The 14,946-nt window shown below is 39.0% G+C and overlaps 1 protein-coding gene and 1 pseudogene across 1 annotated transcript; one reads left to right on the top strand and one right to left on the bottom strand.

Annotated features, from left to right (window-relative positions):
* Positions 1-1,134: 1,134 nt before the first annotated feature.
* On the bottom strand, positions 1,135-3,928 carry LOC147866741 (3-ketoacyl-CoA synthase 4 pseudogene; annotated as a pseudogene).
* Positions 3,929-10,613: 6,685 nt separating this feature from the next.
* On the top strand, positions 10,614-14,407 carry LOC147866740 (G-type lectin S-receptor-like serine/threonine-protein kinase SD2-5). The gene is made up of 2 exons (XM_087317214.1): positions 10,614-12,948; positions 13,076-14,407. The coding sequence occupies exons 1-2, from the start codon at positions 11,149-11,151 to the stop codon at positions 14,060-14,062; spliced, it is 2,787 nt and encodes a 928-aa protein (XP_087173340.1). The 5' UTR covers positions 10,614-11,148; the 3' UTR covers positions 14,063-14,407.
* Positions 14,408-14,946: the final 539 nt, after the last annotated feature.

Raw genomic sequence — 14,946 nt, 5'->3', positions numbered from 1 at the left:
GTCCCAAGAGACGACTTCTAGCTTGTGGTTCTAGATGTCGTCAAAGCAGTGGAGTTCCATGAACATCAAAGAGGGAAGAAGAAGTGGAAGCACTAAATGGGTCAACACATCTGGTCGACGACAACACCACACTAACACATGCCTCATGCAAACTACATTGAGGTGTTCATCATGGATAAGAAGAGGAAGCCATGATCAAATGGGTCGGGTGGCCCGTCGAAGAAACATGAGAATCACAACGCAAGCCGTTGAGAAGAAACCATGGCCAGTTATTGGAACCTCATACAAGCTCACATCTAGCATAGAGCAACAAACTAACCTACGAAAAGAATGTTTGGGGACAGTCACGATGATGTTGTGACTAACATCTGAATCTTCACTATACTTGAAAATAACGGGCAATTTGGGGAAGGAACAAATGATGTTGTGAGATCAGCATTTCTGAAGCTTCATGCCCAAGGCCTCAATGTACTCGAAGAAGTGAACTTGAAGCACTCCTAAGAGCACCACAGATTTGCGCAATCAAAAAAGACATTTAATGAACACCTTTTCCTATGTGTACAGTGTAAGGGAAGGAATAAAATGTGCTTAAGGTGACATCTACAATTAATCCCAGCTCAAAAACTACATCAAGCCCAAGAAAGAAACTGTTTAAAAACTCTCCATAATGATAAAACTATAGACAACATCAAACCCCAAACAAACAGTTCAAATGCATAACCAAAAGTCCTTGCAAATGAACACTTAAAAAGACTTCCAACATGAATGAGAGAGGGCAAATAAATACCATACAATATGAACATAAACGAGAGAAATACTGACTCCGAAAACCAGTTCCAAAACTACAGCAAACTATATAGGCAGCATCAAACAATACAAACTGTTCAAAAACTCTCCATTAAACTATAGACAACATCAAAACCAAAAATAACAGTTCAAATTGCATAAGCAAAAGGCCGTCCAAAATAAACACTTACAAGACTTCCAAAAAACGAGAGAAGGTCAATAGACTCTTTTCATGTTGAAAAGATGTGCAAAGGAAGAAACAGAATAACTGCTAAAACCAGTTCAAAACTATCACGTTATATAGGCAGCATAAACTAGAATATAATTTTCAAAAGCTCTACACAAAACTATAGACAGCATCAAAATCAAAATAATAAGAACAAATTGTTTAAGCAAAAGGCTTTTCAAAGAAAGAGTTTTTCACACCAATGCCAAAACTAAAAACAACACCCAAAGTTATAGATTTAACCCATGAATGGATTTTACTACAATAGCATAGAAAAGATAAAGGTATGTATCTAAAAATTTTAAACACTTTGATACTCTGGAATATCTATAGGATAGCTATCCAACCTATCCAACCAAGGATTCACTTTAGGCTTCTTCACATTCCTTAGTGCTTTCCATACCACACTATTACACTTAAAACCAGATCCAAAAGCAACTTGCCAAACTCTATCACCTCTCTTTACCCTCTCTTTGGCTTCCAAATAAGCAAGCTCATACCATATAGAACTACTTGAAGTGTTCCCCCACCTATGTAGCGTCATCCTAGAAGCTTCCATGTGCTTCCCACAAAGACCTAAATTCTTTTCCATCTCATCTAGCGCTTGTTTTGACCCCGCGTAGATGCAAAAATGCTCAAATGCAAGTTTGAAATCGGGTATATATGGCTTCATCCCTTTAATATTGAGCACATTCTTGCAAAAAAGGGCAGCTAGGAAGAGGATTTGTTCAGATAATGGCAATACAAGAGGACCCATTGTGGTAATGTTTGTCTTGATTGCATCTCCCGCCAATTCAATGAGGTCCGGAGAGAGGGATACACCTTTGTTTTTATCTTCATCTTCTTCTTGGTATATAGATCTATAGCTCTTGTCATCAGCTCCTTTGTGTGTTCTTACAATGTGAGAAAGCTTGTATTTTGCTCTCCTCCTATCTGATCTCTTGTTAGAGAGAAGTACAGCAGACGCGCCAAGTCTGAACAAACAGTTGGGAGAAAGCATTGATCTCTTATTGCCCATGTACCAGCTCATTGTCATACTTTCAGTAGAAACCACCACAGCATAAGATCTACCATGTGCTTGAAGCATATCATTAGCCAAATCAAGTGCTATAATACCGGCACTACATCCCATACCACCTACATTGAAGCTTAGTATATTACCCCTCATCTTATAGTGATTTATTATCATAGCTGAAAGTGAAGGGGTAGGATTAAAATGGCTACAATTCACCACAAGTATACCCACATCCTTGGGTTTAATTCTAGTCTTTTGGAAAAGTTCATCAAGGGCTGAGAACATGGCCATTTCCGCTTCATCTCTTCCTGCTCTCATACTTGGTTTGGAATCAAACAAATCTTTAGGCAAATATGTCTCTTCACCCAGTCCAGACCTAGTCATAAACTTCTTCATATACTCCAAGCTAGCTTCATTGAATTTACCCTTCTCTCTTGCATTTTCCAGGAATCTAGCTCTACTCAGTTTCAGCTCTTCAGGTGGCTTAAAGCAAGAGAAATCCACGAGATAAACATCTCTCGGGCAAGTCATGAAGTAGAGTGTTATTATGAACACCAAAGCTCCAGAGCAAACCATGACACTTAAGAGATTGAATTCAAAGTGCTCCCACAATTGAGAGATGTCTTGAATAGAGAGAGTACTAACCTCAGCACTGAAAGCCACAAGGAGGGTAGGGATGGTGAAGAGGTAGACACCATGGCTTATCAGATAATGATATCCCAGTTTTACATACTTGAGGTTCACTGATTGAAGGAAGTCGGGGAGGCGGCGACGCACACGGACCGAGAAGCTCATTGACCCATTAGGAGTTATCTCAGTGGCCAGAAGAGACTGATCTTCTAGTTTCACCATTCTTCTTGATAAATGTTTATGCTTGCTTTCTGATTGAAAGCCCTAAACTTCTTTAGTTGAAGATTGCAAAATCGTAACCTTTGGTAGAAGTCACCAATGTTATGTTAATTGATAGAAAGAATATCCCCTTGCTTGGATTGTTAAAAGATTTGAGACACTAAAACCTTGTATAGATTTTGAGGCCCAGAAATCTTTTTGTTTGGAAACCCTAAAAGCACCTTTTGCAAGGAGTTGTTGACTTTATGCTTGCCTGATTTTCAAGCTCTAATCTTTTGCTTGATTTGAAACCTTTAGATCTTAGTTTTGATTTTCAATCTCCCTTAATCTTTGAAGCTCTAAAAAATTTATTGATTTTGAAACTCCTAATCCTTGACAGAATCAAGGTTCTAATCCTTGACAGATTCAAGGTCCTAGTCTTTGATCGATTTGAAAGCCTAACGCCACTGCTTGATTTAAAAAGCCCTAATTTTTTCTTGACTTCTGAAACCAGAACGCACTTTCATGGAACACCCTAGAGCCCCACTGCTTTATTTGAAACCCTGATCCGCATTCTTGTTGAACTCTAACTCTTGCTTGACTGTTCAATCCCTAATCCGCTTTCTTAATGAACCTCTCTAATCCACCTTCTTCATAGAATCCTCCTTCTTGCGCGACTTTCGAATGAAACCTAAAACTGGCACTGCTTGATTTGAAAAACCTAATTCACTTTCTTTAATTGAAACTCTAATCCACTTTCTAGATGGCCCTAAAATGCCATATCTTCTGCACTGTTAAATGCTCTCTCTCTCTCTCTCTCTCTCTCTCTCTCTCTCTCTCTCCCACTCGAATGTTTCTCCTTCTATTACATCTTCTTATAGAGCCATGTCAATGTATAATATATAACTCTCTAAGAGAGAGAGAGAGGGAGACAGAGGGGGGGGGGGGGGGGGAGGGAAGATGTGACCGCCATTAAAGCTCGATGGAAGAAGGTGAGAGGGAAAACATCCGGAATTCAATGATGACCGCATATAAGGCGGTGATGGTGATGGTGATAATGATGGGTGGGTCTCTCTGGAGATCAAGATCAGTTGATTTTGGCCCTTGGGTACGATTAACAGATGGATCCATTACACATGCACATATACATACCCTAGCATCTATCTCCACATGTAAAACCTTAAAAAGGAAGGGTTCACAGGGAGGGCTGATTTGGAAAGTTGCATATAAGAAGCTTTATTTATAGCTTCGCTTTATACCTTGATTTAGCTTCACTTACTTGGTTTCAATGGAAATCAACGGTGTCCATCCCACCATGGAACGATGAAACTACCAAACACCCAGCCCTAGGGTCCATTTGTTCGTATCGACACAACATTTCTAATGGCATTGAACGAAGGGAACTCGAAAATCCGGAAATAATCGTGCAACATGGTGTGAAAACAAGTTGCCATGTAACATTGCTAGCTACCTTTGCCTATGGTCAATTCATTGCGAAGAATGATCGCCTTTGTGGCAAGGAGTAATTTTGGGACATTTTGTTATGTGGATTGCATAGATATTTGGCCTATGTATGTGTTATGTGATAATCTACCCAACCATACATTGATGAAGTGAGTTACTTGCATTAGTTGGTGGCCAATGGATTCTTTGGACGATTTTCTTGGGATGGCACAAATTTAGAAGGATCTAGTGACCAATGGATTCTCTCGACAACTTTCCTGGGTTGGCACGAATTTAGAAGGTTCTAGTTGTCCAAATCCTTGCATTTTTTTATGCCGCATGGGTTCTATCAACAATGCATAAAATTGTGGGAGAGACTTCTTATAGTTCCCCGACTAGTGCTAACTCTGACCTCTTAAGGCGATAGGAACATCCAATGTAGTCAGAATTGAAGCAATCTCGCAAACCTTGGACTAGCTTAGAGAGTTAACATAGAATTGGATGAATAATTTATGTTTCAAAATCCCATTGCTTTTGGGAATAGATTGTCCATGAGGTCACCCATGCGATTGTCCAAACTTGGATTTCTTAAATTGTTATGGACCTTCGAACCAACCAAGTTGGAGCCACCTTAAAACATTTGCTTTATCCTCCCTGAAGACCCAACTAGATGATAGACTCATCATAGCTTCAACTCTAACTTATACCCATAACCCAATCCCTATACGAGTAAAATTGTTGTGAGCATTGCATTTATACATCAAGGTTATCATATTAACCCTACAAAAGTGTAAAGAGAATTCGGAATGTAGCTCTTTAGGATCAATTGTTTAGTGAGCATGATCTCAAGCTTAGCATTTGAAATTATTTTTTTAATGGAAGCCAAAGTCCTGTGCAATGAATGTTCCATTAGAGACGACTTTAATTCACAACCTTAAGATGAGCAGAAGCTTTAGTCCACTACATTGTCACGTTTATATGAGCATTGAATTAATAATTATGATTCCATTATTCAAGAAAATAAAAAAGAATAAATTGGTATATTGAATTGGTGGTGACATCCAAAGTCTCTTATATGATGTACAAATACAAATTTGCAATGCTTCCACCGCATGCTTTAACACGTGTCATTTTTTGTAAACTATCCTCATAGTGTTAACTTTTACTTGGTTACCATATGGTAGGCATGTACTTTTGAGCATGGGATACATGTTCTCCACAAACTTAACTAACCCTCCAAACATAGTATTGCTTTTGCACATATTGTTGGCCAGCTTTTTAATGTTTGCATTTTGAGAGGATTCAAGAGAGTGATACTTAACCTAGTGTTAAAGGCCAAAAATCCATATTCAGCTTGTAAAAAGAGGGGGTTTTTTGAACCCAGTGTTGTTGGTGAGAATTCCTTGCTTGATATGGATGCTAAATGTGGCTGGATTGCTGAACCTACATGAGTGTTCAATAGTTTTCTAGTTAAATATGTTGCAATATTCTTTGTAATAGTGGATTGTTTTGTATATTGCCTTTGACCACTTTATGTTAATACCAATGGAGGATGTTTTTATGGGTAAAAAAGAAGAGAGTGATACTTAACCATCCATGGCCCATATACACTTATTTGTGTCATGTTTTGGGAGATTTTGGCACCAAACAAGATACATAAGGTTTGACCACTTGAGTTTTTTGGACTTATTCATTATTATAGATACCACACAAGATAGATTGATACTCACCGGATGATTGAAGGAGTAACAAATAGTTCTTAGTCCCATATAATGAGTGCATCTAGTATATAATCTTTAGTTGAAGTTGTCCACTCTAGCATATGTTTTTAACACCACATAAGCTCTAATTAGGGATCACGATTCGCGTGGGTGGATGATAACAACCATTGTCTGCCCAACTTATTAATTGATATACTTGACGCAATTAATATTACACATAGTTCCTTCTACATTGAATACTTGCATGGGCTTTGAGGATATAATGTTAGCATTATTTACACTCATAATGATATTGTTGTAGCTAATTTGAAGTTTCTTTTTAGCAAATGATGATTCATAATAAGTAATCTTTATTGAGGCCAATGTGTTTTCTCTAGACGAGTGGTGTTTTCAATTTTAGAAGCTATAGAGGATGAATATAAGCAATCTTATTGATATTGTGAAGATTGCTCTATGGGAAATGGTCCTTTGAAGATTAATTCATGGAGATGTTGTACAAGAAACGCTAAGCTCGAATCAAGATCAAGATTACTCTAACACTTCCTCTTTTCAAACACCTCTCCTCTATGTCAACATGGTTTGTAACGTAGCAAATTGGAAATGGGCTATTATACATTATGTGGGCTACTAAGAATTCTACAAAATAAGCACAATTCATAGTGTATTTAATCTATGTAGGTTTGTTCATCAAGGTATTGCCAATATGCCTGCTCATCTCGAGGTAGAATGAGATTATGTTATTCCTCTCCAAGGCCCCAATCATTCTCTCTATAGTGTGATCCCTTCCCAAGGATTCTATGGTACAACATAGTGTTATTGTATCTTCCTTGCATTGCAATCATTCTTTAATGCCATTAAAGCTTTGTCATTCCCCTCTATTTTCTAAGAAGAAAGAAATTTTGGACGCCCTTGTTTTCCACACTTAATGCATGACAGAAATTTTCAAAGAAAATATCTTAACTTTATATAAGGAACACAACAAGGCGGGATTCATGGTCAATGTCGCCCCATTTACTGCCGGCATTGGTTTCTTAACAAGGATGAACTTCTGAATTCCTAGGTGTTGTTAGGTTGTAGGATGAATCTCAAATTGCTGTAATTTCAAGGTATTTTGCTTGAATATCACTTCGCATCCATCTCAATGTCTCCCACTTTCCCAGGAAAGTACCCACCATGTGTACCCTATCTATGGTCATAGTTCATTCACATTGCATGTATTTCATGAAAACAAAGGATATCCTAGTCATCCATATATTCATGTATTGCATGATAGTTATGTTTGGAGATGGTAGTTTTATACACTCTCAAGACTCAAATTCAATTTCTAGACTTCCAATTTGTCTTAGATTTTTCATAGTCAAAATTAGGGCCATATCACCCATTCCTATGTTTGTATGTAACAATGACAAATGAGATTATTGAATAGCCACATGCTCAAGCTTTGATTGTTCATACATTCCCTCATGAACTTTTCTATACAAGGATGCTTTGATGCCAACGGAAAATAACGTGAATAAGGAGAGGAGAGTGAATGTTAGATTAGAAAAACATAAGAGAATGAACAAAGAAATACAAGTATGCCCAACAAGTTTTTTTTTTTTTTTCCATAAAAAATATGCTCCATTGGTATTAAAATTAACAATGCCAAAGGCAATCTACAAATATGGTTATTACCATGCAACAAGTCTATTTATTAGCAAACCCAAATATGGTTATTACCATGCAATGATTTGGGAGTCTCAAACTCAAACTATTTAGAAAGCTGAAACTTAAATGAAGCCACATAACCTTTAAACGTTTAAAACCGAAACCATACAAATGAAAATGTTTAAGGGATTTTAAAGCTCAAACCAAATTGTTCAATAGAGTACAAATTAATAATGCCATTAAGCTTTGGTTTCTTGGTTTGCTTTTGACTCAAACTAAGTTATTGTTGATAGTACACTCGATTTTCAAAGGATATTTTTTGAAAACTAAACTTTAAGAGAATTGTTAGGGTTCAAATTGTTAGTGTTTGTCTAAATAATTAAGCCGTTAAACCATTAAGTTGTTAGTCGTGGCTTGACGTTGGGTAAACCATAAACCATCAAGTCCATAAAGGCTAAAACCAAACCAAGACACATGAACCCCAAGCCAAAGCAAATCAGTTATATCATCAAGTTGTGGTTTCACTGTTTTTTTTAAAAGAAAGATACATCTTAGTATATTACTTGAGAAATGTACATAGAGAAAACAGAAGGAGACATTTCATCTCACTTCTATTGTGATACAAAGGCTAGTACCACCATCTGGTCAAACAAATGTTATCATATAAGAAACAAGTGGAGCAAAAACTACGAGCTATGCAAAAAAGAAGAAGGTATGGCATAATTCCACCTCTGACTAGAAGTTGTATTTGAAAATAAGTGAAGCCCTTGCCATCGTTTCTTAAAGGCCACTTGACGTAGTCTCACTATTGAGGATCATAAGCTTATCATTGGGTATTTATATATACTGATGATGACACACCTCTTGAAATATGTTCAAAGACTACAAACATTTTACATGCATGGTTCTCATACCAAAAGCCTATAGTGCAAAGGACAACTTAGACTTTATTCATTAGAAATTATCTTCACATAATGAGCTTGTCACTATCTATTTATATGAATAGGTGAGGATGCACCTCTTGAATGAGATTCATGCTTTTGTGCCGGTGAAACATTACGCAATTCTACGATGCAAGTCCCAATGCAAACCATACGATTTGGCTTCATGTTCTCTTACATTTTCCAAGCGAAGGACTAATACATCAATTGATAGCTAATGGAGTTTAAAGACCTAAAAATACAACACAAGATATATTGTCTTTTTCCACATAAAAGTTATTATGAAAGTGTCATGAAATTAACCTTTGCTTCTTCTTTACAAAAACACAATGATGGATAGCTACTCTTAGCTTGACTTATATACACTTAGTTATGTTTATAATGTAATCAAATAACAAACAACAATTCCTTAAATACCCACCAAACTACTTCCATAACATATTGTGAGCTAATGATGTGCCATTTTTCCAACAAATATGATCTGTGTTGCATGCATAATTGAAAACATAAACATATTTTATATGGCTTGTTACATGTAGTATACATGTGCATTCATGTGTGTCTACTCATATATTCAAACAATAAAAGTATTATTATAGTACAACGTAGTCAACCCACCACTCAAAATTTGAGATATTTACATTATTCCTTCAACCTACAAAGAGGTAAGAGCCTAGTGCACATGGACAACCAATAGAAACCTATTTAAGCCTTTAAATACGGCAAATATAATATGAAAAACTATAATAAATCACATCCAACAATTTCATTTTGGATGATATTTGGCAAGGATTGAACGTGGGAAACCACCAATGTGCGAGAAGTTCACCTCTATTTATCTAAACTATTGTGTGACAGAAGTAAGCTAAATTTCACGAGATTGATGTAGATGATACAAGATGTTCAAGGATGATTGACAAAATTCTTCACTTGGTTCTCCACCTTATGGGTGTGTGTCCGGTCCATACACCTCGACCTATGACTTGACAAGGGTAGCCAACCCCTTGTAGAACATATCGATGTGCCCTTGGTGTGAGACACCTTGAGGCAACATACATGCTCCTCTTGAACTAATCAACCTGTCCCTATCCTCATTGCAATAAACACATAGAATTTGGGATGGTCTATCTTATCATAAAGAACTTTTTTGACAAAAATATTGACATCTAAGATCTGAAACATCCAATTGACAATTTGTCTCTTGAAACTATTGTGACTTCTCCACATGTTAGATCCATTTGAGCATCCACATTTCCACTAGCATGACCATCCTAGCTGTGGCCTCATATTCAACCTCAATAAAGGGCCCACTAGGTGCTAAACGATCAATCTCTGAACACTGGTAACCATCTACCCTCATTCTACCAAAGAGACTTTGAAACCATGGTTGATACACAGTTCATCCAACCATACTAAAGCTACGAATGCAACGTGCCTTGCGTGTTCTCACTTGTTACATGGTTTGTAAGTAACAAGAGTGAGCTTTTTAAGGTCACCACATTCATGCAAGCCATCCTCCAAGCTCAAACGATAAGGAGGATTTAGAAGACACAAAAGGATAAAACATTTGGTACATTTCCTGATGAACCATTTCTTTTAAATCCATTTGTTGTTACTAACCAAAGATTATAGTCATGAGACCAATACAATGCATGTCATTAGTTGGTATTAGCTGTAGATTATGGTCATGACCTTATGAGATAAATATGCATATATTGTATCAAAGAGGCACTTTAAAAGTTACTTGTCTATGAACAAAAAACAAACATATGCCCTCCCTCCCCCTTCCTCTATCTGTGTTGACTAGTACGGGTTTTCTAGACAAGTTTTCCAAGGTTGTGTAACATTTTCAAAAAGGTTTGGACGTGTGGACACAAACCTCTGAACCCAGTCATTGATCTCAAGTAACACACACCCACACCCCCCACCCCACACATGGGCAAATCAAAGAGAGGAAGGGAAGGTTTTTCCTTGACTTTTTTGTCATCAGTTCTGCAAAAGAAAGGAAGACTAAGAAAAACGAGAGAGGATGGAGATGTGCCAACAGACTAAAGTGAGAAAGAGAGAGAAAAGACCATACAAGATACTTTACAAGCAATGAAGAAAATTAGGTCAAAGGATGGAAGAAAAACATTAAAAAAAATCTCATCCTCTCTGCGTTGGAGACCAGAAATCTCCAACCAATTCATAATCCATATAATGCTTGCGTTTTGAAATTGTCATCCATTTCTCTTGCCCCCCCCCTGTCTTTGGAAGTTAAATCTCTTTCCCAGCATTATTCAATGCTTCTTGTTGCTTTGTATATTGGGAATCATCATTGGGTAATGAAGCTCCATTGAATTGAATATCCAGTTATCTATAATGGATCTGGTAAGCAGCTAAAGCCCAAATACTAATTCCATCTTCTTCTTCTTCTTCTCCATGTCCACCATGCTGCCCAACATGATACCTGCATAGGGTCTTCTACTGTCTTATTTTTTTCTGCTCCGATTAATTTCTTTCACTTAAACCTGTTTTTCGCCCATCAGTTGATACGCGATCATGATGTATCCTCATCCACACTGCAAGATGTCCATAGCTCTTTTACTCACCATTCCAATCATAGCTGCCTCTCTACATCTCATCCTCATACCATGTTACAGTGCCACCACAATTCCTGACCTATTATCAATACCTGATCGCAACACCACCATAGCTACCGCACAGAATACGAACCTCCAGATCCTTCTTAGTCAGGATGGGTCCTTCGCATGGCAATTCGTACCATATCAAAACAACACACAACGACTTCTCGTCATCCTAAGCACCCTCTTCAACACTACGATCGTTTGGATTGCCAACAGAGACTATCCTGTCTCGCCCAACGCAACCCTAAACCTCATTTACCCTGACCGACAGATCATACTTCAAGACCACACCTCAATTAGCACCATCATCAACGGAAGCTCTAACAACAATAACTCAATAAACGCTAATTCTTCCACTAGCGTGGTTTGGTCTTCTCCTCCAGGAATATATAGTGTCCTGATGAATAGCACAGGGAATCTTGTGATGCAAGACGACAGGAACTCCACCCTCTGGCAGAGCTACGATTACCCTACAGATCTTATCATGGCAGGACAGGCCCTTAGGCCTAACCATACTGTCACAGCACGCCTCTCACTGGATGATGTCTCCACTGGGCATTATGTCCTCAGAGCTGAGCCTGGTGGCCCTGTACTCTATGCAACCTTCGATCAGCAACAGACCAATATACCCTACGAGCTCATCACTTATGCACAAGGCGCTGTCAGTAACCTCACCATGGCTTTGCACTCTGCTTGCAACCGCACTGAGGTGATTTATAACGCAGATGGATCAGGGGTTACTCTAGAGCAAGAAGGCTCTGTGATTACTCCCCAGTGTCAAGCAGAAACTGAAGGGTTCACAATTCATGGCATCTCTTTTAGTACCCGTTTGGGCGGTTCCGGCTTCCGATATCTGCGTCTCATGCCCACAGGTGACATAGACTCCTTTCTCCTCTCTGATAATGGCCTCCAACTCGACAATGAACTTTTCAAAGGATTCTTCAGCACCTACTGTAAGCTACCCTCCTACTGCAGTGTAAACAGCCTTTGTAGCTCTGTCCAAACTTGCAGCTGCCCAAGTCTCTTCACGCCCTTGGACTCATCTGATCTTCGACAGGGATGTCGCCTCACCACTCCATTGAATTGCAGCATAGCTACGGAACATCAATTTCTGGAGGTGCCAGGGGTGGATTACTTTGCCAATACATACATGGAACCTCAGTATGTGATGAATGCCCAAGAATGCACTAATTTATGCTTGCCCAATTGCTCTTGCACTGCGGCCTTTTACGACAACAGCACCCAGGCTTGCCATCTATATGATCAAGTTCAGACCATGCAATCTGGTGCTAACCCCAGTGTCACCGCCTACCTCAGGGTCGCACACTTACCTGTTACACCTGGTGTTTCTAATGGCAATGGAATCCCCAAGAATGTCATCATCGGCCTAAGTGTTGGGTTAGGTGTTCTGGTCATTGGCCTTGCAATTCTGGGAGTGTTCATTGGTAAAAGACTAGCAAGGAAGGCAGTGGAGTATCCTGATTCAGAAGAAGAGGCTTTCCTGGAAAGCTTACCTGGCTTGCCTCCTAGATACTCTTACAAGGAGCTAGATGCTGCCACAGAGGGGTTCAGCAAGAAGCTAGGAAAAGGGGGTTCAGGTGCCGTTTACGAAGGCCTTATCCTACCTCCCTCCACTCATCGAAATCAGAATCATACCATTAATGTGGACACCAAGAGCACTGGTGCAATCAAAGTAGCAGTGAAACAGCTCTCGGTAAGCCACTTTATATATATATATATATATATATATATGGCCACACTAGTTCCGGTTTTCCTAATGTCATCAATCCAGTTCTCTGAATCACTCATATTACTTACACTTTTTTATGTGATTAATCCAGTTTTCGGAGCGGGCAACCATTGCAGCATCAGGGAAGAAGCAATTCAGAACAGAGGTAGCTGCACTGGGCAGTTTGAGTCACGTCAATCTTGTCCAGCTGAGGGGATTCTGTGCAGAAGGGACTCATCGGCTTCTCGTGTATGAGTTCATGGAGAATGGTTCTCTGGACAGATGGATATTCCGAAATAGCCCCAGTAGAGTGGAGGAAAACAATAAGGACCAAACGCATATCTTGCCATGGGAGGTTCGATACAGGATTGCCGTGGACATGGCACGAGGACTTGCATTTCTGCATGAAGGAAGCAGAGACAAAGTGGTTCATTTGGATGTGAAACCACAGAACCTACTGCTGGATGCCAACTTTAGGGCAAAGCTTGCAGATTTCGGGCTGTGCAAGCTAATCGACCGAGAAGGAGGGAAAAACCAGACAGTGACGGCGATGCGGGGCACGCCAGGGTACATGGCTCCAGAGTGGTTCTTGAATTTGCCCATCACAGAGAAGAGTGATGTGTTTAGCTATGGGATGGTGCTGCTAGAGCTTGTTGGGGGGCGTAAGAACCTCAATTTGGCGATGGGCAGCGAGGATGGATGGTATTTTCCGGCTTGGGCAGTGAAGCAAGCAGAGAAGGGGGACATAATGTCTGTCATTGACAAGCAGTTGTTGGAGGAAGTGAAAGATAACTATGGGGTTGCAACAGAGAGCATGAAGAAGCTGATCCATGTGGCATTCTGGTGCATTCAAGAGAATGCATCGTCTCGGCCGACCATGAGCACGATCCTGTTGATGCTGGAGCAGCATCTTGAGGTCCCTGACCCTCCTCTAGAGCTCACATATGTTCTGCGGAGGCAATCACGTCCAGATCCATCCAACACAGACAGCAGCAGTGCAATCAGCAGAAGCAGTACCCAGACTTCCACATCCTCCAGCAATATCACAGTAGCTCACAGGCCTTCGGAAGACTCAGTGAGTTTGCTAGAACCTCGATAGAGCTTCAAATCCCTTAAACCCTAGAACTCAAACCCAGCTTGGTTGTAATGGAAAAGTGGTTACTCCTGCTTCGGAATCGCAGTTTTAACTGATGTCTTCCTCTGCTAAATCACACAGAGTTTTCTTATTACTAAGATCTCCACATACTCTGATATGTATAATAAAAGAACCGACGAGTCTGAATTTTATAATAAGGTAAGAATCTAACATAAGTTCTCAGTACATATCTATTAATATCATGGAGGATTGTGAAATCTAGAAAAGGTTTACTAGTCAAGTTGCAATACCCACAACAAAAGGTATGTATCTTATAATTTATCATGTTAGCTTATTTTTGCCAATATCATATGCCATTATATCTTATCATCTACTGTCTACATGAGTATTTTGCTCAAAATAAGAAGATTAAAATGTAGAGGAAAGATTATGGGCATGTTCCAACAAGGGATGAGTATGTAAACAATAGCCATAATGAGCAAAATATGTATTGCATATCCAATGAATCTGATAGTGAATACCTTCAAAGAAACAATTAATTATGTTGTGTCAACTCATCTCCTAACATCTCATCTTATAATTAAACACTACTGTAGTTGTCTACTTTTACACGTTAATTAACAAATTCATAGAACTGACAAAATCAATGAAGTCGAACAAGAAGAATAGATGGGCCAAAGTATTTCAGATTCAACCAAGGATCAACTTGAACACTCTAGGGCGGAAAATAGTGAATTATCATCAGATGATTATTATTAATAATTACATACAAGGACATGCACATTTTTTTGGGTAAATGACCATCACCACTTCAATTTTTGAGCTAGTTAATGGCAATCTTTTGACTTACCCAACCTAATAAAGAGAGTTGGCGAGTGTGAGAGTTT

The sequence above is a fragment of the Azolla caroliniana genome, unplaced genomic scaffold (assembly GCF_043228905.1).
Source record: "Azolla caroliniana isolate FFs.n. ecotype wild unplaced genomic scaffold, voAzoCaro1.0.p SCAF_3, whole genome shotgun sequence".
NCBI classification, from domain to species: Eukaryota; Viridiplantae; Streptophyta; class Polypodiopsida; order Salviniales; family Salviniaceae; genus Azolla; species Azolla caroliniana.
The sequence above is the reverse complement of the archived record's forward strand: the minus strand, read 5'-3'. Positions and strand labels throughout refer to the sequence as shown.